At 50.5% G+C, this 21,372-nt stretch overlaps 1 protein-coding gene across 1 annotated transcript in view; it reads left to right on the forward strand.

The window, feature by feature from the left end:
- Window positions 1–21,372, forward strand: part of celsr2 (cadherin, EGF LAG seven-pass G-type receptor 2) — a 42,362-nt gene that overhangs the window by 12,305 nt on the left and 8,685 nt on the right. Inside the window, exons 2-14 of the mRNA XM_086169080.1 lie at window positions 2,055–2,747; window positions 6,584–6,806; window positions 13,429–13,544; window positions 13,644–13,732; window positions 18,526–18,683; window positions 18,766–18,929; window positions 19,007–19,132; window positions 19,418–19,584; window positions 19,890–20,069; window positions 20,141–20,254; window positions 20,321–20,477; window positions 20,551–20,692; window positions 20,767–20,887. Coding sequence (XP_086025206.1) covers window positions 2,055–2,747; window positions 6,584–6,806; window positions 13,429–13,544; window positions 13,644–13,732; window positions 18,526–18,683; window positions 18,766–18,929; window positions 19,007–19,132; window positions 19,418–19,584; window positions 19,890–20,069; window positions 20,141–20,254; window positions 20,321–20,477; window positions 20,551–20,692; window positions 20,767–20,887 — 2,450 coding nt within the window. The remainder of the gene's footprint in view (window positions 1–2,054; window positions 2,748–6,583; window positions 6,807–13,428; window positions 13,545–13,643; window positions 13,733–18,525; window positions 18,684–18,765; window positions 18,930–19,006; window positions 19,133–19,417; window positions 19,585–19,889; window positions 20,070–20,140; window positions 20,255–20,320; window positions 20,478–20,550; window positions 20,693–20,766; window positions 20,888–21,372) is intronic.

Here is a 21,372-nt window from a genome sequence, read left to right on the forward strand (position 1 = left end):
GTCAGGTAACAATCTTGTTTTACCTGTGTGAGCTAACAAGCTTGTTTTAGCTATGTAAGCTAACAAGCGTGTTTTAGCTGTGTTAGCTAACAAGCTTGTTTTAGCTGTGTTAGCTAACACGCTAAATTGGCTTGAGGCAAACCATTTATTTTAATGCCATAACAACTCAAAGGAGAATTTTGATCAATATCAATATTTTGTGGTCCTGATTTATCTTTCTCAAGAAATCGGAAGTTAAACTGACCCCTGAAGCCGCCGATCGATATCAATCCATAACAACTGATCGATCGATCGATCGGAGACGATCGAAGACACTTTAGCAAAGTATTTCCACTTTGCTCTCGGAGGATCCTTCACTCCTGTCACCTCCCACTGTGGTGGTGTTTCCTCGTGTACACAGGTGTGTGTGTGTGTGTGTGTGTGTCGGGGGGGGGGGGGGTCACACTGTACTGTAAACACACACACACACACTTCCTCCTCTCAGACCCTTTATTATTACTGCGCTCGAAGCACCCCAGTGAAAACAGGGGGATTAAAACCGTGTCAAACATGCTTCTGTCTCACTTCCTCTATTACCACCTCCCCCCTTCTGCCCCCCCTTTTTGCCCCCCCTTTTTGCCCCCCCCTTTGGCACCCTCCGCTTAAACTCTGCGGCTGCCAAACAGGGATCTGCTAACTTTGTGCAGAGCTGTTTGTTTGTGTGAGTTGTGTTCGCAGGTTGCGCTCCCTGGACGCCGTCCAGACGCCGCGGACAAAGCCATCCTTTGATTATTATTTTTTCTTTTTCGGGGTTACGGGGGGGTTAGCCGCACGTTTCGATCGGGTCCAGCCGTCCCTGCGTTCCCCCGAAGGGGCTCCGCGGGTCGGCGGCGCGGCAAAGTGGTGTTTGACCTTAAAAGGGAAGAGTAGGCAAAGCCTCGAAAGGGAAAGCTGACTTAAACTCCGTTTTTGAAGCGCCGGTCCGGCCCGTTGAGGACCTCTGGATGTTCTCCGACAAATACGAATACGGTCGTCCTTTTTAAATTCTATTTATTGTATTCCTAGTCGCTTCTTTTCATTTAGGCTACCCTGGCTGCCGCTGGCCGAGAGGCGGGATTCACCGTGGACCGTACCGAAAATTCACCCTTTCATTCCACGTCAACTGGAGGAAACCATTCACTCCTTCATCCAAACATCGTATCTAGACATCCAACCATTCACCCTCTCATTCACAGTTCTTGCCAGGTCAGGGTCTCCTGCGTGTTCGGGACTCTGGGAAGAACCCGGAGAACCATGAGGAAGCCCACGCAGACCGTGGGGTTCTGGTTCTTCCGCGGCGCTCCGTTCACGTTTGGCTCCCGGGACTTGAGGTGATGAAGAGTGCAGCTTGGACGTTCCCCGCTGCGTGACGGAACGCGGAACCGTCGGTTCTGCGCTTGTTAGCCCCGTAAAGAACCGCCCTTTGTGCTCTTTGTGATGGAGGCTGTTTTCATTATAATTTTCTTCCTCGGTGAGCAGAGCTTCCTCCTCCTCCTCCTCCTCCTCCTCCTCCTTCTGCAAATGCCATTACAGCGTAGAAAAGAAAAAAACGAGGGGGGGGTTACAGTCTTAATAGGACTCTAACAAAAGGAGGCATACGACGGTTTATTCCCGTCTAATGTAGGTCGTCATGACGACACAGAGTCATGCGCGTCGGGGGTCGAGGCCCCGACCCGCGGCGGCGGCCGTGAAAGACGTCGGACAAGGCATACATGTTTGGGGGTCCAGGTCGCGGGTGCGGGCGATTTCTGGAGAACCCGGAGTTCGAGCGAAGGAGCGCCGAGGCGAATTAGCGTTCCCGCTTCCGGACGTCGGGAGGGGGGAAAGGAAGGCGGCGGCCGTGAGTGCGAGGCGTGAAATGTGCGAGGAGGAACTGAAAGGAGGCCTTCCTGGTTTTGTGCATACATGGGATGTGACAGGGTTCCAAAAAATCTGGGACGACAAGAACTTGAACTTCTCACCTTGTTGAAAATACTGATTTTGAACTGTTTCTCTTTCAAGAAAAAAGGTTATAATTGGCCGGCGTTGTTTTGCAGACGGCGTGCACTCGGTGTCGGCGCAGTGCCTCCTCCAGGTCACCATCATCACCGACGAGATGCTGTCCAACAGCATCACGCTGCGTCTCGCCAACACCTCCCAGGAGCACTTCCTGTCGCTGCTGCTCGCCCAGTTCCTGGACGGCGTGGCGCGCGTCCTCTCCGCCGCCCGCGAGGACGTGGTCATCTTCAACGTCCAGGACGACACCGACGTCAGCGCGCGCATCCTCAACGTTAGCTTGTCGGTGGCCGTGCCGGGGGAGGGTAGCCAGCGGGCGGCCGGCGGCGGCGGCGGCGGGAACAGGCGGGGCGTGGACGGCGCCGGCGAGTTCTTCGGCTCGGAGGAGCTCCAGGAGCGCCTCTACTTGAACCGCAGCCTCCTGGCTCAGATCTCCTCCCAGGAGGTCCTGCCCTTCGACGACAACATCTGCCTGCGCGAGCCCTGCGAGAACTACATGAAGTGCGTGTCGGTGCTGAAGTTCGACAGCCTGGCGCCCTTCGTGGCGTCGGACACCATCCTCTTCAGGCCCATCCACCCCATCGCCGGGCTGCGCTGCCGCTGCCCCGCCGGATTCACCGGCGACTACTGCGAGACGGAGATCGACCTGTGCTACTCCAAGCCCTGCGGCGTCCACGGCGTCTGCCGGAGCCGCGAGGGCGGCTTCACTTGCGAGTGCCTGGAGGACTACACCGGTGAGTCCCGCGAAATAGTTTTATACCGTTCTTGGGGCGTCGATCAGCCGATAAGGTTCTCCGAGGTTCTGGATGTGGTTTTGCTGACCTCATCTCTTCTCCAGATCGGAGTTTTTTTTTTCCACGCTTGCAGGAAGCACTTATATTAACCCCCTTCATCTCCACCTCCATCCTAGGGTGCTTCCTGTTTTCCTCAAGTCTGAGTGTGACCTCCTTTGTTTCTTCTTCATGGAGAAAGTCTGGCAATGTTCTCTCCTTCCTTGGTTCTCCGTGTTCTCAGTCCATCTCATCCATGAAGCTCCGCCTCTCAGCTTTGTTTTGGTCTAAGCTCCGCCCCCTCTCCCCTCCGAACAGGATCTAGTTTACCCCGTCGACCCCTTGAAGATCAGATGCTCTCCTGCTCAGCTAAACCCCCAAACTAAAAACACTGAAGCTCCTCCGCTTCAGAAAGCCTCGCGTCCATTACTCCCCGCCGGGCGTTGAAAGGTCGCCATTTTGTGTTCTTTCCGCGCTTATCGACGCGGCCGTTCCACGAATAGTGTCGGTATCGCGGCGGCGTGGGCTCGGTCACCGCCGCCCGGGGTCGAGTGGCACTTAAGCGAGGCCCGTGGGCGTCGGAGCCGAGCCGCCGGCGCTTTTAACGGCGGGGGAGCGAGAGGAGTGGGCGATTCTCCGCCTGGTCACGCCGGCGTTTTTGCGCCCAGAAGCTCGTTCCCTCCGGTCCCGGCGCAGATGAAGAGGTTTTCTCTTCTCTGCTGGTGTGTGAGATACCTCGCTCCATGTGCTCGAGCGGGCGGCTAAGTGGGTGAAGAGCCGCATCAGTGAGTGTGTTTTAATGTGCGCTCGTCCTTTCGGTTTTGTGTCTTTGCATCCCATAATATCTGTTTGTCACCCCCGACAACCAGAGGATAGCCAACAATGTGACTGACAGTTCCCCGAATGTTTTGTTTTTAACGCGGCCATCGTCTTAGCAGCGCCATCGTTTCCATCATCAGGAAGTTGCCCGACTTGGGTCGTACCAACTGAACGGGGGGGGGCTCAACCAATAATGAGCATTTTAATACATTCTAACCTCGCCTTTGGCTATTTTTTAAACAAGATATATATTTTTTTAACTTCGCCAAGGACACAGAGACATCTCAGCTCCCCGTCCCAACCTTCATCACTTGTATCTCCCGGAGATGCAGCTGTATCCCCCCCTGTCGGGGCGTCCTAGGAAAACAGCTGATGCCCGTCGCTGTTTTGCTAGCAAGGACGGTAAAAATCTTATATAATGTGCGTTGGTGTTTGGTTGCAGACACCCATGGGTGTGTGTTGTGTTATCGACGTTGGGCTGAATCACCTCAGATCTGTTCGAGGAGCTCGGAGCTCCTCCCTCTCCGGAGTTGAAGCTCTCAGGGTCTCCGAGGGAACGGACCCCTCGGTGGACTCGTCGTCGACAGCTGTCAAGTTAGGCTGGGCACGCCGCAAGCCACTGTTTCCGTGGTTACCCCTGTCGGACGGATTTGGAGTTCACGCCGACCTGCTGTTTTTGGCAGATTATTTTATGGGGAGCGATGAGCGCTGGCAGGCTACCAACCAACTGAGGGCATCAAATTGTCCAAAATGTGAACCAAACATGGAGGACAGACGTCTGGCTGCTACTAAAGTTAGCGCGGCTATCCACGCTGTCCTCCATTAGTGTAGTCCAGTTACACTTGGTTTGTTATTATCCAAAAACGGACCTCAGAACTTGGAAGCTAACTCTGAACTCTGCGCTGCAGGTACAGGAAACCCCATTAACACATACCGATGTTTACTTGTTTATGGGGGTCTTGTTACGCCCTAACAGGGTCCAGTTCCAACTAGCCACGCCTGCTATCCCATACTACCCAAGAGCACTATACCATAATCTGGAACTGACCCCCAACTAGCCATGCTGGCTATCCCCAATTGGTCATACCTACTATCCGCCAACTAGCCATGTGCTCTATCCCATACTAGCCCATGCTAGTGCCACCAACTAGTCGCCCACTATCCCAAACTAGCTATGTCCACGACCCCAACTAGCCACACCAAATATACCCCACCCAGTCATACCCACTATCCCCATCTAGCCATGCCCACTATCCACAACCAGCCACATCCGGTGTCCCAAACTAGCCATGCCCACGATCCCCATCTACCCACGCCCACTAGTCCAAATACCCATGCCACATCCTAAACCGGCCCTGTACACCATCCCCTACTAGTCACACCCACTGCCTCCCAACAAGCCACGCTCGCTATCACCACACCGGCTTTCCCCTACTTGCCATACCTGCTAATGAAACTAGCCACACACACCATCCCCCAACCAGTCACACCCCCTATTTTCAACTAGCCATACCCACTGTCCCCAAATACCCACACCCACTGCCTCCAACTAGCTGAACCAAATATTCCCCACCCAGTTACAGTCACAACCCCCAGCCAGCCCCACCCACTACCCCCAAATAGCCATGCCCTCTACCCCCAATAAGTCGTGCCCACTACCCCCCAAACTAGCCATGCCTGCTAACCCCCTAACTTGCCCCCCCATCCAGCTATGGCCACAATCCCAATTAGCCAGGCCCACTATCCCCAAGTAGCCATGCCCACTAGCTCCCACCTAGCCTATCCCACTAGCCCCTAACTAGCCATGCCTGCTTAACACAACTAGACAAACCCTCCGCCCCTACCTAGCCACACTCAGTATCCCCCCCAACCAGTTACGCCCACTATCCCTAAGTCGTCCACTAGCTCGGCCTGTAGCCCCGCTTTGCCCGTCCAGGAATCTTGGCTGAAATCTGACAAAACACCTCACAATGCATCATTTTCCGCCTCCTTTTCGCGTTCAAAGACGCGTCCGGTGATGAAGGTTATCCGAAGCAGCCGGCGTCTTCAGGGGTTGTTAGCCTGTGATTCCCAGCGGGGAGTCCGTTTGTCATCCTGGCTGTAAATAAAAGCCGGAAACGGGTCCAGTTTGCCTCTTTAAAGATTGATGGAGGCTGCAGACGCGGAAGCACGGCGACGAGCCTCAATTATTAACGTGTCGGAGGGCGGAGGAGGCGTCGTGAGTGTTCAAACCCCCGCTGATCCGCTCGCTGGCAACGGAGAGCCGCTGCCCGGCAACACCTGGGGCGCGAACCTCCCGCCGGGAGCCGTGTTTTTCCGGGTATCGTCGGCGAGGGACGTCTGTCTGAGAGGCTGTGAAATATGGATCCGGCTTCTTCTCAAGGAAACGCTGGTGGTTTATCTGCACAGCGGGTCCAGAAGCTACCAGGAGGAGACGTGAGCGTTGCGTCCAAGGGGTTCTCTTTGGAGCTTCTTTGCTGTCCTGCCCACCCCATAGTCCAAAAACTGTCCGGAGGTCCACTGAAGACTACCTTTTCTGTAGACATGGATGAGTGATTAAGCCCCGCCCCCTCCACCCAACAGCAGCTCTGATTGGCTCCAGCTTGTAGGGTCATGACCTCTACGGAAAATAAACCGATGAATAAATGATGCCGGAGGCGCCGACCTCTTATTGAATTATTCACCGTCAACAACATCTGCAGCTGATCGAGAGATACCGAATGCCAATATGGAGGGCTGCGTGACGGCCGATGATGTTTCTGGTCGCGAGCTAACCCCTCATCCGCCGCTCCAGCTGCAAACAAGCCCGCAGTGATTAATAGTCGCGGCGAATAGAAGGTCTTCGGATGAAGAGGTTTTCTGTGTGAAATTCCAGCCCTGAGAAGCGTCGAAGCATGACGGGCCGCTTGATTGAAAGGTAGAGGTAGGTCCGGTGCAGCGGTACCGTCGCTAACATCCGTTTCCTCTTGTCCGTCCCTCAGGAGAGCGTTGCGAGCTGTCGTCCCGGTCCGGCCGCTGCGCCCCGGGCGTCTGCAAGAACGGCGGCGCCTGCGTGAACCTGCTGATCGGCGGTTTCAAGTGCGAGTGCCCGTCGGGGGCCTACGAGAAGCCGTACTGCGAGATGACCACCCGCAACTTCCCGCCGCACTCCTTCCTGACCTTCAAGGGCCTCCGGCAGCGCTTCCACTTCACCCTGTCCCTCACGTAAGCCCCCACTCAAATGTGTGTGTGTGTGTGTGTGTGTGTGTGTGTGTGTGAGATTTCAAGGCCTGCCCTCTGTATGCGGGTCGGCTGCCGACACCTGCCGCCCGCCTTGCTCTGGGCTGCCGTCCCCCTGGATGCTAAAAACAAGGGGGCATTAGCGGCGTTAGCGTCCGAGCTCACCTCACGTGGTCGGCGCTCATATCTGGGCTCGGCGACTTCGTCCCGGTAGGGCCTAAGGGAGGTGATGTTATGACGTCACGGAGTAAATATCAAGCTAATTTTAGTTGCTTTGTTGTCTCCGCGAGCTGCAGCTCACTGGCTGGTGTGCCCAATGTAGCCTTGTGATTAGCAACGTGCTAACGGTGCCTGGAAACGGCACACTAATGGTTTTGTCTTCATGGAGGGACAACTATTAAATATTTGATGAGCCATACAGTGGAGTTTTGGGAGAGAGTAATGGAAACTAGCCTAAGATCTGAAGAAGTGGTTTCATGCCTAGGAAGAGGACTTCAAACGGAGGATTTGCTTTAAGAGAGCTGGTACAGAGGTACAGAGAAGGTCAGAGGGAGCTGCATTTTGTCTTTGTAGAGCCAGAAAAAGTGTACGACAGGGTGCTGAACTATGGTACTACATTAGGAAGTCTGGAGAAGCAGTGCAGTATCTTTGACTGGTGCAGGACATGTATGCATGGTCAGAAGTGGGGTACGTGGGACTACATCAGGGTTTGCAATGATGGTGGACAGGCTGACAGATGAGGTTGGCAGGAATCTCCATGGACCACGATGTTTGCAGATGACATTGTGATCTGTGGTGAGAGCAGGGAACAAGGATCAGATGGAGGAGGTTGACATACTGTGGCAACCCCTGAAGGGAACGGGCGAAAAGAAAGGTATTTAATCCAACCCAGTGTTTTATCCGGTTATCCGAAGGAACAGAAACGCCGTCCCCAACATCCGGTGGCGATTTCATCACACCTTCATCATCGCCGGGCGGCGCTCGAGGTTAGCACGCCTTCCAAACTGGCTGGGACGATCCTTGATTAGCGGTTAGCTTCTGGGGCATGAGTTGAAGAGTGCCAAAGAAGGCGTCCCGCCATTTTGTTTGTGTTATTGTGACACCTGTCCGTTCGGGGGGGGGGGTACATAATGGCCGCCGGAGGAAACGGGACCTGCCCGGCGAGCCCCGTGGGACTCGGCCCTCCTTTTAGTGCGGCTCGGGTGTCAGCCATTTTTGTTTTTTGATGCAGAACTGCCCCGACCAGTTTTTGAAAGCGGGATACGTTTCGCCGGCCTGCTTAAAAGGAGCGGCGAGGGAGCCGCCGCCGCCGCCGCCACCGCCACCTGGAACAAGGCAGCCATGATGAGCGCCCGGAGGCGGCGGGGGGGTCGGACACCAAAACCAACTGCGATCGGGTTTCTACAAGAATGAGCTTCTGTCATCATGAGCGGGTCTTGTTTACTTGGCGGTGGCTCGTTTGAGACGTCACACACACACACATATGTGCACACTCCCGAGGCAAAAGCTCGACAACGAAGGCTGAGATTTCTTCACAAACAAAATATGACGGCACATTGAAGTCGGCTGGATTTAAAGCTGAAAGTACTATTTACTACTACGACTACTACTGTGAACACCACCGTCAGTATTACAACAATCATGACTGCACTACTAACACTACTACTAAACACACAATTTATGTGTACATTTATAGGCTGCACTTGTCTATAAATAAATATATATTTAGAATATAAATAAACATATAAATAAAAGTAAATAAAATATAAATTAGAAATATAAATTAATGAAATATAAAAAAATAACTGAATAAATATACGTGTACGTATGTAGGCCCCACTTGTCTATAAACAAATGTAAATAAAAATATTAATAAAACTAAATTAAAATATAAATGCTAAATTATAAATCCAATTGATAAATGAAATATTAAAAAATAACTAAATAAACATATGTGTACATATACAGGCCACACTTGTCTATAAATAAATGTAAATAAAAATATGAATAAAAGTAAAGCTATAATTAGAAAAATAAAATAATATATGAATAAAGAAGAGCTAAATGAATATATGTATACATATATAGGCCGCACTTGGCCATAAAGAAATGTAAATAAAATAAATACAAAATAAATGAAAAATCTAAATAAATAGAATATTGAAAAAATAACTAAATAAATCTATGTATACATATATAGGCCACAATTGTCTTAAAAAAAATGTAAATAAAATGTTAATAAAAGTAAAATTATAAATAAAATTATAAATAAAAAAGTAAATAACTAAATGAATATATGTATACATATATAGGCTGTGCTTGCCTATAAATAAATGTAAATAAAAGTAAATAAAATATAAATGAAAAATATAAGTAAATAGAATATTGAAAAAAATAACCAAATAGATCTATGTGTACATGTATAGGCCACACTTGTCTATAAAATAAATATAAATATGGGTATAAATTAAAGTAAATAAATTATAAATCAAAAAATAACCAGACAAATATTCATAAAAATAGCTAAATAAATCTATGTGTACATATATAGGCCGCACTCGTCTATAAGCCGCAGGTGTCCAGGTTGTAACATGAGATGTTTACACAGAAAATACATACCAATAACATCCACAAATAGACACAGGAAATTCTTTTTTCCAAACAGTCTGTGTAACGCAGCAGATGAATAATAAATAACGTAAGGAAAAGTCCATCCATCCATCCATTTTCCATCTCCACTTTGTCCTCCTCCAGCTGATGTCTATCTCCATCTTCCTCCTGCGCGCTAAAACTGTTAAAGTCGTCTTTTTCGCTGTCGGAATCGAACGGCCTCAGAATTTCACCGTCATTTCATCCACCTGATGTGACGAGGCGAAATGTTTTGGTCGCGTGAAGCTCATTAGCACAAAAAAATCCATAAATTAGCCACGTCATTGGTTAAGCTAATAGCAGTGTCAAGGTAATAGTAGTGTTACAAGTAGTACTATTAGTAGTAATAAGTTGTAGTAATGGTGGGAAGAGATATAATAGTATTGCGAGCAGTCGTTGATGTAGTAGAAGTAGTAGAAAGTAGTAGGAGTAGTCGTCGTTCCTGTATAACTAGTACTGTTCGTAGTGGTTGTACTAGTCATGATGGTAACAGTGGCACTCATAGTAATAGTGATAGTGGATGTAGTAGTGGTACTAGGATTAGTAGTTGTAGATATCATAATATTAGTGTCACTAGGAGCGATAAGTTGTAGTAATGGCGGTATTGCTAGGAGTAGTAGTTGATGTCGTAGCTTTAGCAGTAGCAGAAGCAGTAGAAATAGTTGTTCATGTAATATTAGTTGCAGTGGTACTAGCAGTGATGGTTGTAATAGTAGTGCTAGTAGTAGTGGTAAGTTGTAGTAATAAGGGGAAAAGGTATATAGTATTGCAAGTAGTAGTAGTAGAAGTAGTAGTGTCACTGTTGTAGTAGCATTGGTTGGAGATTGTAGCAGTAGTGAATGTAGTATTTGTGGATACACTAATAGTAGCGTTACTAGTAAATCGTAGTAATGGCGAGAAAAGACATCACAGTATATCAACTAGCAGTTGCAGCAGTGCTAGTAGTAGTAGTTTGTGTTTGTGTCGCGGCGGCGCTCTTAGCGGCGTTCCTTAGCGGCGAGGGCTTCTGCGTCCGTCACTTGGACGCTCCCAGACGGCGTGACCCCTCGCGGGCCCGTGGAGGACGGATAATGGAGGGGACGGCGGACAGACAGAAAGGGGGCGGGGCTTCCGCACGCCACGCCACGGGTCCATTACACCGGAGCGACCCTCCGGTCTTTGACGTATCGATTTAAAAGGGTCGCTCTACTTTAACCCCCTTCCTCTCCGAGCCCTGCGGACCGTGAGAGTAATCAGCTGGAACTAAATCCCGTCTCTGCGCCTCACATTAGTAAGAATAACAACCGGTCTGGCCCTTATGTGGGGAACCGTGTCACGCTCATCCAGTGTGCAGCGGCGAGGAAGTGAAGGAAGAGACAGGAAAGAGCGTTTTTGTCTCCACGCCGTGCAGAAGATCCAACATCTCGCACCTCCTCGCAGCTGGACGAGTTTTTAGTCGCTGTTTACGACTAGTTTCCGTCAGCGGTTCTGGTTTGTCGGTTTGGTCGGAGCTCATCCATTGGTTGGGGATGGTGTGACGTCACCGCAAGACCCGCCATTATATCGAGATTAGCATCTTCTGGTTAGCCGCGGACATAGCGGCAGCACGCTAACGCTAGTAAAACGCCTAAAATTTCCTCCTGACTTCCAGTTTTTGGCCATTACAGGGGACGTTAGTGATTACTTGAAGGCTAATCTGCATTTTCACTAATATTGGTAGAGGTAGATATAGTTATAGTAGTGTTACTCGTAATGGTGGGAAGAGATCTAGTATTGCAAGTACCGTCATGTCCGGGCTATAAGCCGCTACTTTTTTTCCATGCTTTAAACACTGTGGCTTAAACAATGAAGCGGCTAATTTATGAATTTTTGTTTTGTAGTTAATTAAAAGTGAAGAAAAAAAAATTAAATGTCTCAACATTTACAACGTGAACACCTGCAGCTTTTTGACAAGTGCGGCCTATATATGTTCACATAGAGTTATTTAGTTATTTTCATTAATTTTTTATTTATACTTGATTTGCTATTATTTATATTTATTTATTTATAGAAAAGTTCCGCCTACATATGTACACATAGATTTATTTCATTATTTTTATTAATATTTTATTTTTATTTTTTTATTTATATTTGATTTACTGTTATTTATTATTTACATTTATTTATAGAAAAGTTCAGCCAATATATATACACATAGAGTTATTTCGTAATTTTTATTAATGTTTTATTTTTATTTTTTATTTATATTTGATTTACTGTTACTTATATTTACATTTATCATAGAAAAGTTCAGCCCATATATATATATATATATATACACATAGATTTATTTCGTCATTTTCATTAACATTTTATTCATGTTTTTTATTTATATTTTATCTCTGTTATTTACATTTTTATTGATATTTATTTACAGACAAGTTTGGCCTATATTTGTACACATGGATTTATTTAGTTATTTTGAGGCAGTGCAGCTTCTATCAGGTGCACTCAATAGTCCCGAAATTACAGAACTATATCTACCTCTACTAGTATTACTACATCCACTACTACTATCACTTTCAGCACCCTTGACGCCACTATTACCAGCATGACTCTTACAACCACAACTAACACTACCACTAAGATCACAAGAACAACTACTACTACTTCCACTACTATCACTACTACTATTAACTACTACTTGTAGCAGTGCAAGTACTGCATCAGCTACAACCTTGGTCGCTTACCAAAGTCACATTGAAAGGTTTTGACCGATTTTTGAGCGTTTTGTACCACATAAAATCTGTGGAAGGTCAGTAAGCACAAGACGAATTCACGTATAAGGCGCACAGTGGAGAAAATATAAGGACTCAAGGCGCGCCTTATAGTGCGAAATGTACTCCTGCATGTACCCTACAACCCATTGGGTTTTATCTCTGTTATTTACATTTTTATTTATATTTATTTACAGACAAGTTTGACTCCATCATGACTCCTACAACCACAACTAACACTACCACTAAGATCACAAGGAGAACTACTACTACTTCCACTACTATCACTACTTCTATTAACTACTACTTGTAGTTGTGCAAGCACTACATCAGCTACAACCTTGGTCGCTTACCAAAGTCACCAAAGTCACATTGAAAGGTTTCGAGCGTTATGTACCACATAAAATCGGTGGAAGGTCAGTAAGCACAAGACGAATTCATGTATAAGGCGCACAGTCGAGAAAATAGGCGCGCCTTATAGTGCGAAATGTACTCTTGCATGTACCCTACAACCCATTGGGGGGGATGTAGCATCTTCACAACGGTATGAGCAGATACAGGGAGGGCCACCTGCTGTGTGTGTGTGTGTGTGTGTGTGTGTGTGTGTGTGTGTGTGTGTGTGTCGTCTTGCACCCCCCCCCTCCCAAGTACACTAACAATGCCCTACTTCTCCCTCTCTCACTGTGTTAGTGTGTCACATAATGGGCTTCTGTTATTTTCCTCTCATGGCGTGCAGCTTTCCGTGCTTCCTCGCCGTGTGTCTCTTTCTCTTCCTCCTCTTCTTCCTCCTCGGCGCTCACGATTAACCTCATTATCCGCCAACCGATCATCGGGGTCGGAAGAAAAAAAGAACAACGACCGGGGGAGAAAAAAAAAAAAAAAAAGAAAGAAAAACATCCTCGATGTTGTCCGAGTAAGAAATGGCGTTCAGGAACCACGGATATCCTGCAAAAACACACCCCCATTACTTTGAAATGGTACGGTCCTTCTGCAGTCATCGGCGATTGATTTATTGATTGATTGATACCCTTTGATTTTCCATTTGTGGGTCAGACATCGTGGAAGGGGCGCAGCTGGACGTCTGGTGAATCTGTAATCGGGCGCCGAAGGCTGATCGCCGATCGGCCGCCAATTCATTTTCCGATCAATAAATAAAAGCCAATGAAATTGGTGGAATGGGGTTTAACTGGAAACTAGATTTGTTTATTTTTTACCTTCCTCAGATTTGCCACCAAAGAACCCAACGGCCTGTTGCTGTACAACGGCCGCTTCAACGAGAAGCACGACTTCATCGCCATGGAGATAATCGACGAGCAGATCCAGCTCACCTTCTCGGCGGGTACGCCAGTCACCTGACCTCACGGTTTGGGTTGTTTTTTTTTTTTTTTGTCATGTTAGTCAATGTTAAACTCCCCTCCCTCTTTCTCCACGTCCCCAGGTGAGACCAAGACCACGGTTTCGCCATTCGTCCGTGGCGGCGTGAGCGACGGGCAGTGGCACGAGGTGGAGGTCCACTACTACAATAAGGTACCTCCAAGAACACAACAGAGAGTAGTGGTACTCATCGTAGTAGTGGATGTCGTATTTGTAGATACACTAGTAGTAGTGTTACTAGTAGTGGCACGAGGTGGAGGTCCACTACTACAACAAGGTACCTCCGCTAACACAACAGGGAGTAGTAGTACTCATCAAAGTAGTGGATGTAGTATAAGAGTTACACTACTAGTAGTGTTACTAGTAAGTGGCACGAGGTTGAGGTCCACTACTACAATAAGGTACCTCCGCTAATATAACAGGGAGTAGTAGTACTCATCATAGTAGTGGATGTAGTATTTGTAGATACACTACTAGTAGTGTTACTAGTAAGTGGCACAAGGTGGGGGTCCACTACTACAATAAGGTACCTCTGCTAACACAAGAGGGAGTAGTGGTACTCATCATAGTAGTGGATGTAGTATATGAGTTACACTATTCGTAGTGTTACTAATAAGTGGCACGAGGTGGAGGTTCACTGCTACAATAAGGTACCACCCCTAACACAACAGGGACTCGTGGTACTCATCGTTGTACTGGATGTAGTAAAAGAGTTACACTACTTGTCGTGTTCCTAGTAACTGGCACGAGGTGGAGGTCCACCGCTACAAGGTACCTCCGCTAACACAACAGGGAGTTGTGGTACTCATTGTAGTAGTGGATGTAGTATTTGTAAATGCACTAATAGTAGTCTTACTAATAAGTGGCACAAGGTGGCGGTCCAACTACCACAAGGTACCTCTGCTAATGCAACAGGGAGTAGTAGTACTCATCGTAGTAGTGGATGTAGTATTTGTAGATGCACTAATAGTAGTGTTACTAGTCAGTGGCACGAGGCGGAGGTCCACTACTACCACAAGGTACCTCTGCTAATGCAACAGGAAGTAGTCAGGGCCAAAACAGACAGCTGTCAATCATATTTTATAATAGACCGCCAAAAATGTATCGGTAAAAAGAAGGGTTTGTTCCAGGAGGGACTATTATTTTCCGATCTCACGTAACGTCTGGCGAACCCGGTGCCGGCTTGACCCCGTAGGAATGCGGCGAGCCGTGGCGCCCGGGCTCCCGCCGCCTGAGGAGCCGCTTTACATCATAAAGATGTTTCCAAGCAACCCCCCCTTCCCTCCCCTGGCCAATATTTGGGACAAATCCCGAATTCTTGCTTGTGACCCGGATGCTCTTGAACGCACCGTCGGGCTACCATCCCAGGTTGCCGAGGTAGAACGGCGGCCCCGCCCGCCGGAGGAATCCCACGCCGGCTCCCTCCCTGGCCCGTCCCTGTCCACGCCGGCGTGGGGGGGGGGGGGGTGGATTCAAATGTGGCTTTCAGGGTAGCGGGGGGACTGTGGAGAATGGCAATGACCGCCGCCATTGTGTTTGCCTCTGCTTCCTTTGGGGGGCCGTGGGCAGTGAATGATGCGGCCCCGGGGACAGCGCCACCCCCCCGTCCCCGCTCCTCCGTCCTCCATTGGGGACAAAAAAAAAAAAAGCAGAAGAAACATCCGAACGTCGGGGGCCAGACTCTCCCGTCGCCATGGTTTCCCCAAAGTCAATCTGTATTTGTCTCGCCCGCTCAGCTTTTGTGACAGGAGGGACTCATATTCCCATAATCCCCCTGCGGCGGCGGTTAGCGAGGCCCGCGTTCGGCGGCGCCTTGGGTAAATATGTGCGCTCCGGGCCGCGGTGAAAGATGCCCTGACAGTCAGTCATTATTGGAGAGTCAACAGCCGTGACGGATGACAGCGGAGGTCAGCGGAGGGAGCGTCCAACCTGGAGCGTTGCCTCTTTCAGGGCTTTTCACGGCGAGGAGGAGGAGGAGGAAGGGGGATGATTGGATGATTCCAGCTCTGGCAGATTCACACGCCGCGTTCACTTGTTCCACCGCTGACAAATTTGGGACAAATTGGCCGGAATGCCGTGTTTTCGGCGTCCGTTTCCGTCTGCTTAGCATCGGACCGGACCCTCCTGTGGGAAAAGCCCACCCCGACTCCTTCAAGTCGTGACAAACTGGGACGTCTCCACGTTCGATGTCAGAGTCCATTTAGCTTAGCGTCGTGGATGGATGTCGTATTGTTACCCCTCACCCGTTTCCATTATTATTCATCGTTCATTTATCATCCCCTTATCCCGCGTTCAGGCGCGGGGGGAGGCCGAGAGCCAGCTGTCGTCGGGAAAGGGTACAATGGAGCCATGCTACCATTCACTCTTTCATTCGTATGTCTTGCAATCATTCGCACATGGAGAGACCCGTGCGACATCCCCATCCACAGGCACCGAGTGAGCGGAGATAGAAGATCGACCGGAGTAGTTCGAGGTGGTGGTGGGACATCATCAGTCGACTGGATTTTGTCTTTGTAGTGCCAGAAAAAGCATACGAGAGGGTGCTGAATTATGGTACTATATTAGGAAGTCTGGAAGAGCAGAAGTAGCCTAAGAGCAGAAGAAGTGGTTTAATGCTTAGGAAGAGGACTTCAGAAGCAGGATTTGCTTTAATAATGCTGGCACAGAAGTACAGAGAAGGTCAGAGAGAGCTGCATTTTGTCTTTGTAGACCCAGAAAAAGCATATTTGGAAGTCTGGAGTGGCGGTGAAGTATGTTAGACTGGTGCAGGACATGTATGCATGGTCAGATGTGCCGCGAGTGTAACAGAGAAGCTCGAGGTGGAGATGGGACTACATCAGGGATCAGCTCTGAGCCCCTTCTTGTTTGTAGGGGTGATGGACAGGCTGACAGATGAGGTTAGACCGGAATCGCCATGGACCATGATGTTTGCTGAAGACATAGTGATCTGTAGTGAGAGCAGGGAACAGGTAGAGGAACATCCAGAGAGGTGGAGGTATGCTCTGGAAGGGAGAGGGATGAAAGTTAGTCGCAGCAAGACAGAATATATGCGTGTGAATGAGGGGAACTCGGGTGGAACGGTGAGGCTACAGGGAGTGGAGATCAAGAAGCTGGAGGATTTCAGGTACTTGGGGTCAACAGCCCCGAACATAGGAGAGTGTGGAAAAGAAACGGGTTCAAGATGGTTGGAATGGGTACAGAGCAGTGTCAGGGGTACTATGAGATAGAAGACTATCAGCCAGAAGAATTTGGAAAGGTGGATGAAACAGTGGTGAGACCAGCGATAGTGTATGCTGTACAAAGCAGTGACAATGACCAAAAGACAGGCGGCAGAGCTGGAGATCACAGAGATGCTGAGGTTCTCTTTGGGAGGGACCAGGATGGATAGGATCGGGAAAGAATCCATCAGAGGGACGGCACATGTTAGATGTTTTGAAGAGAAGGTCAGAGAAGCCAGACTGAGATGGTTGGGTCATGGACAGAGGAGGGATAGTCAATATATTGGTAGACGAACGCTGGAATTAGAAGTCATGTGGAAGACCAAAGAGAAGATTTATGGACGTAGCGAGAGAGGATAGAAGTTAAATGGTGTGAGAGAGGAGGATACAGAGAATAGGGTTAGATGGAGAAGAGTGAGCCCAAAGGAAAAGGTCACCATGGTTGTTTCCACAACTGCCTGAAACCTCAGCTGCACCTGCCCTGTTTGTCAAGGTGTTGCGTTTTCCTTGTCTCCATGGAGACGGAGGCCGGGGACGGTTGTATCTAAGCGAGGTCTGGGCGATGCATGAAAAATCCCACTCCGTTCTGTCTGTCGTAGCTGCCTCTGAATGTAACGTCCAATCAGCGTGCAGAGCCGCCCCCTGGGGGACCGCCCCTTTTTGGGGAACCGCCCCTTTTTGGGGCAGTTTTTCAGTCGAGTTCGGTCGAAGTCGCCCCGAGTTCCCCTCACTTTTATGAGGGATGCAACCTGTCGAGTGCCGCAACTTGGGAGTGGATTTTTACTTTTCGTGATCCGACCCCAGATCGGAGTTAGCAGCGAACGGGATGAGCATTTGACACCAACATGGCCGCCGCTGTTTGTGAAGTGGCATTTGAAAGACAATCGGACGCACCGCCAGCTGCTAGCTAGCCTGGAGAAACCATGGTAAAACAGGAGCGGGGCGTACTTGTTGTGGACCCGTCCGTGAAGAGATGGAGAGCTTCGTTCTCTGCTGCAAGGAAAGGTTAATCAGGGTGCGCGGAGGCTCATAGAAATAAGAAAATAAAATTGTTGTCTGTGGAGGTTCTGAGTCTCCCAGGTGAATTCTTGCGGAAATCTTCTTGTCATGATGTAACTGGATGTACCGTCCTTGTAGCTTCTGCAGGTTCAGGGGTCACCTTAGTGTTCCTTTCGCCTCCCACTGGTTACAACTTGTATTGCTTTATCATTTTAGACAAACGTCGTCTCATCGGGTGATCATTTCGTCGGAAGTCTTCGGATCCGTCCGTTCCAGAAACGCCGTTTTCCTTATCCTTCTGTTTCCGGATGCCGCAAAAAAAAAAAAAAAAAAGTCAGCAAAAAAAAATGCTGTTTTTCATCTGCATGTTCCCCCACGTGGGACCAGCTGACGGCCTCCTCCGAGCTCGCGGTGACCCCGGAGGGACCGTTCGGTTTCAGAATGGGGTCGTGACCTTTCCTGACAAGATAATCCCCCCAAGGCCCTGCAGGTCCCTCCTCCTCTTGTTGCGCCTTCTCATTGATTCCCAAGACAATGGAGGAGATCCTTTGTTGACGGGGTTGATGTCCCGCGGAGAGACCTTCTCCTGCTCGTGTGCTGAAGATTCCTCCGTCTACCAGAGCTCGTCATCTCCGTTTCCCTGGATATAAATAGCAAAAGTTCCCAAAATATTTTCTTAAAAATAGATATTGACTGACTTTGTGTGTGCGCGCTTCTTTTCTCCGGCAGCCGATCCTGAACCAGGCGGGCCTCCCGCAAGGACCGTCGGACCAGAAGGTGGTGGTGGTGACGGTGGACGACTGCGACGCCTCGGTGGCTCGCAGGTTCGGCCACGTGATCGGAAACTACACCTGCTCCGCGCAGGGGAGCCAGTCCGGGTCCAAAAAGTACGTCGGCGTCGACACGGCGGCGTCAACGGGTTCCGTTTAAGGGGCGTAGATGTTCACGCCGGCGTGCTTGCGTCTCCAGATCCCTGGACCTGACCGGACCGCTGCTCCTGGGCGGGGTACCCAAACTCCCGGAGGACTTCCCCGTCCGAAACCGGCAGTTCGTCGGCTGCATGAGGAACCTGCGCGTCGACAACCAGCGCGTCGACATGGCCGGCTTCATCGCCAACAACGGCACCCTGCCGGGTACGTAGCGGCGAGGAAAGGGAGCCCGATAGTCGCGACTTCTCTGGAATCGCCCCTGACTTCGCTTCGTCCTCCAGGATGCTCGGCAAAGAGACACTTCTGCAACAACAGCCCGTGTCAGAACGGGGGAACCTGCGTGAACCTGTGGGGGTCCCTCAGCTGCGACTGCCCGCTCGGCTTCGGAGGCCCCAACTGCGAAAAGGGTGAGCGGCGCCCAAACCGACTGATAATTTGAACGGCGGAAGACGAAGGTGACACTCCCACGCCTCCTCTCCTCCGTCTTTTTTTTTTTTTTTCTTTTAAAAAAAGACACCGAGCTAATGTTTCTGCTCCGGAGGTCTCGGGTGTCGGACGCTCCTCCACCCGATCCGGCGCAGCTGTTCGCCTTCTGATTGACGATCCGCAGGAACACGAGGAGAAGAACTTTTTCCCCGCCTCGCCAAGATGGCCGCCCGCTCGCCGACTAACGCGGATTTCTCCTCCCGCAGTCATGCCGAACCCGCAGCGTTTCCTCGGCGACAGCCTGCTGCAGTGGGACAACATGGCGGCGACGGCGTCCCCGGCGCCGTGGCGCGCGGAGCTCATGTTCCGCACGCGGCAGCGCGCCGCTACGTTGCTGCACGTCGCGTCCGGCCTGCACAACCTCACGCTGCAGGTGAGATGCAAACGCGGACAACCCGGTCGCCTCGGAGACGGTTTAACGATCACATCATCGTCCCGGCGGACGCTTTTCTTTTTGTCAAATAAAAACGGAGATAAAACGACGGCGCCCGAAAACATCTGGAGCTCCCTGAGGTTTGAAGAAGGTCTGATGTTAACCGTCAAACCTCCGGGGGTCGGAAGCTCAGGAGGCATCGGGGGGCCCCCTAGTGGCCGACCGAGGGATTGCGGGTCTTTTTATAGGGGGGGGTTCCTTCGGGTGTTTCCGTGGTAACGCCCCGGTGTCGCCCCTTCTCGCAGCTGCGGGACGGCAGCGTGTTGATGGGTCTGCACCGGGGGGAGGACTCCACCCTTTCCAGGGTGGAGGAGGTGCAGGTCAACGACGGCGAGTGGCACCATCTGCAGCTGGACCTCGGAGGGGCGGGCGGAGCTTCGCGCCCCCGCAGGGTCGACCTCTCCCTGGACCACGGGAACTACCTGGTGAGTCTCCGGATCCGGGAGCTCGGCGCTCCTTCCACGCCGGTCGCCGCCTCATTCCGTCTTCATCTCAGGCCAGCATGGAGGTGGACGGGAGGCCGCGGGACGCCGAGCCGAGCAGGGTCAGCGTCGGCGGCCTGGCGGGACCCGACGGGAAAATCCAGCACGGTTTCCGAGGGTGCATCCAGGTACGACCCGCTCCGTCGGTTTCGGCCGCACCCGTAGGCGAGGGTCAAGCGTTCATGTGTCCGCAGGGTCTGCGCGTGGGCGGCGCCGTGAGCCCGTCCCAGGCCAGGAGGGTGAACGTGGAGCGGGGCTGCGGCGTGCCGGACCCCTGCGGTTCCGGACCCTGCCCCGCTAACAGCTACTGCAGCGACGACTGGGACAGCCACTCCTGCACCTGCCTTGCCGGTCAGCTTCCGCCCCGAATCGCTCGTTTTTGCGTTGGTTCCGCCGTCTTAGCGACTCCTCCGCCCGCCCGCAGGCTACTACGGCGCTAACTGCACCGACGCGTGCGCGCTGAACCCCTGCGAGCACCAGTCGGCGTGCACCAGGAAGCCCGGCTCGCCCCGCGGCTACACCTGCGACTGTCCCAAGAACTACTTTGGCCGCTACTGCGAGAAAAAGTATGCACGTTTTCGCGCGGTTTCCTCCGCCGCCGCCGCCGCTTCGCCGTTTAACGCGTTCGCGTCCCCCGCAGGACCGACCTGCCCTGCCCTCGAGGCTGGTGGGGCCACAAGACCTGCGGCCCCTGCAACTGCCCGACCGACAGGGGGTTCGACTCGGACTGCAACAAGACGAGCGGCGAGTGTCGCTGCAAGGTGAGCGCGCCGGCTCTTCATTCATTCGTCGTCTGCAAATATACTGCTCAAAAAAATAAAGGGAACGCTTGAACAACACAATGTAACTCCAAGTCAATCCCACTTGTGTGAAATCATAGTGTCCACTCGGGAAGCAACACAGATTCATTTTGACTTGTTTTAAGGACATTACATCAAAGTTGGATCAGCCTGGAGTTTGTTTTTACACTTTAATTTTGAGTGTGAGTCCTAATCCAGACCTCCATGGGTTGATACAATTGATTTCCATCGATCATTTGTGTGTGATTTTGTTGTCAGCACATTCAACTGTGTAAAGAGCAAAGTATTTCATAAGAATATTTCATTCATTTAGATCTAGGATGTGTTTTTTAAGTGTTCCCTTTATTTTTTTGAGCAGCGTATTTTGCAAGGCGGTGGCGGAGTCTATCCCTGCGTTGTGATTGGACAAAAGGAAGGGGTTCACACATGGAGACGTGCAAGCGTTC

This window comes from Fistularia commersonii, chromosome 21 (genome assembly GCF_037954325.1).
Source record: "Fistularia commersonii isolate RoL2024-O1a breed Wild chromosome 21, RoL_Fcom_v1.0, whole genome shotgun sequence".
NCBI lineage: Eukaryota > Metazoa > Chordata > Actinopteri > Syngnathiformes > Fistulariidae > Fistularia > Fistularia commersonii.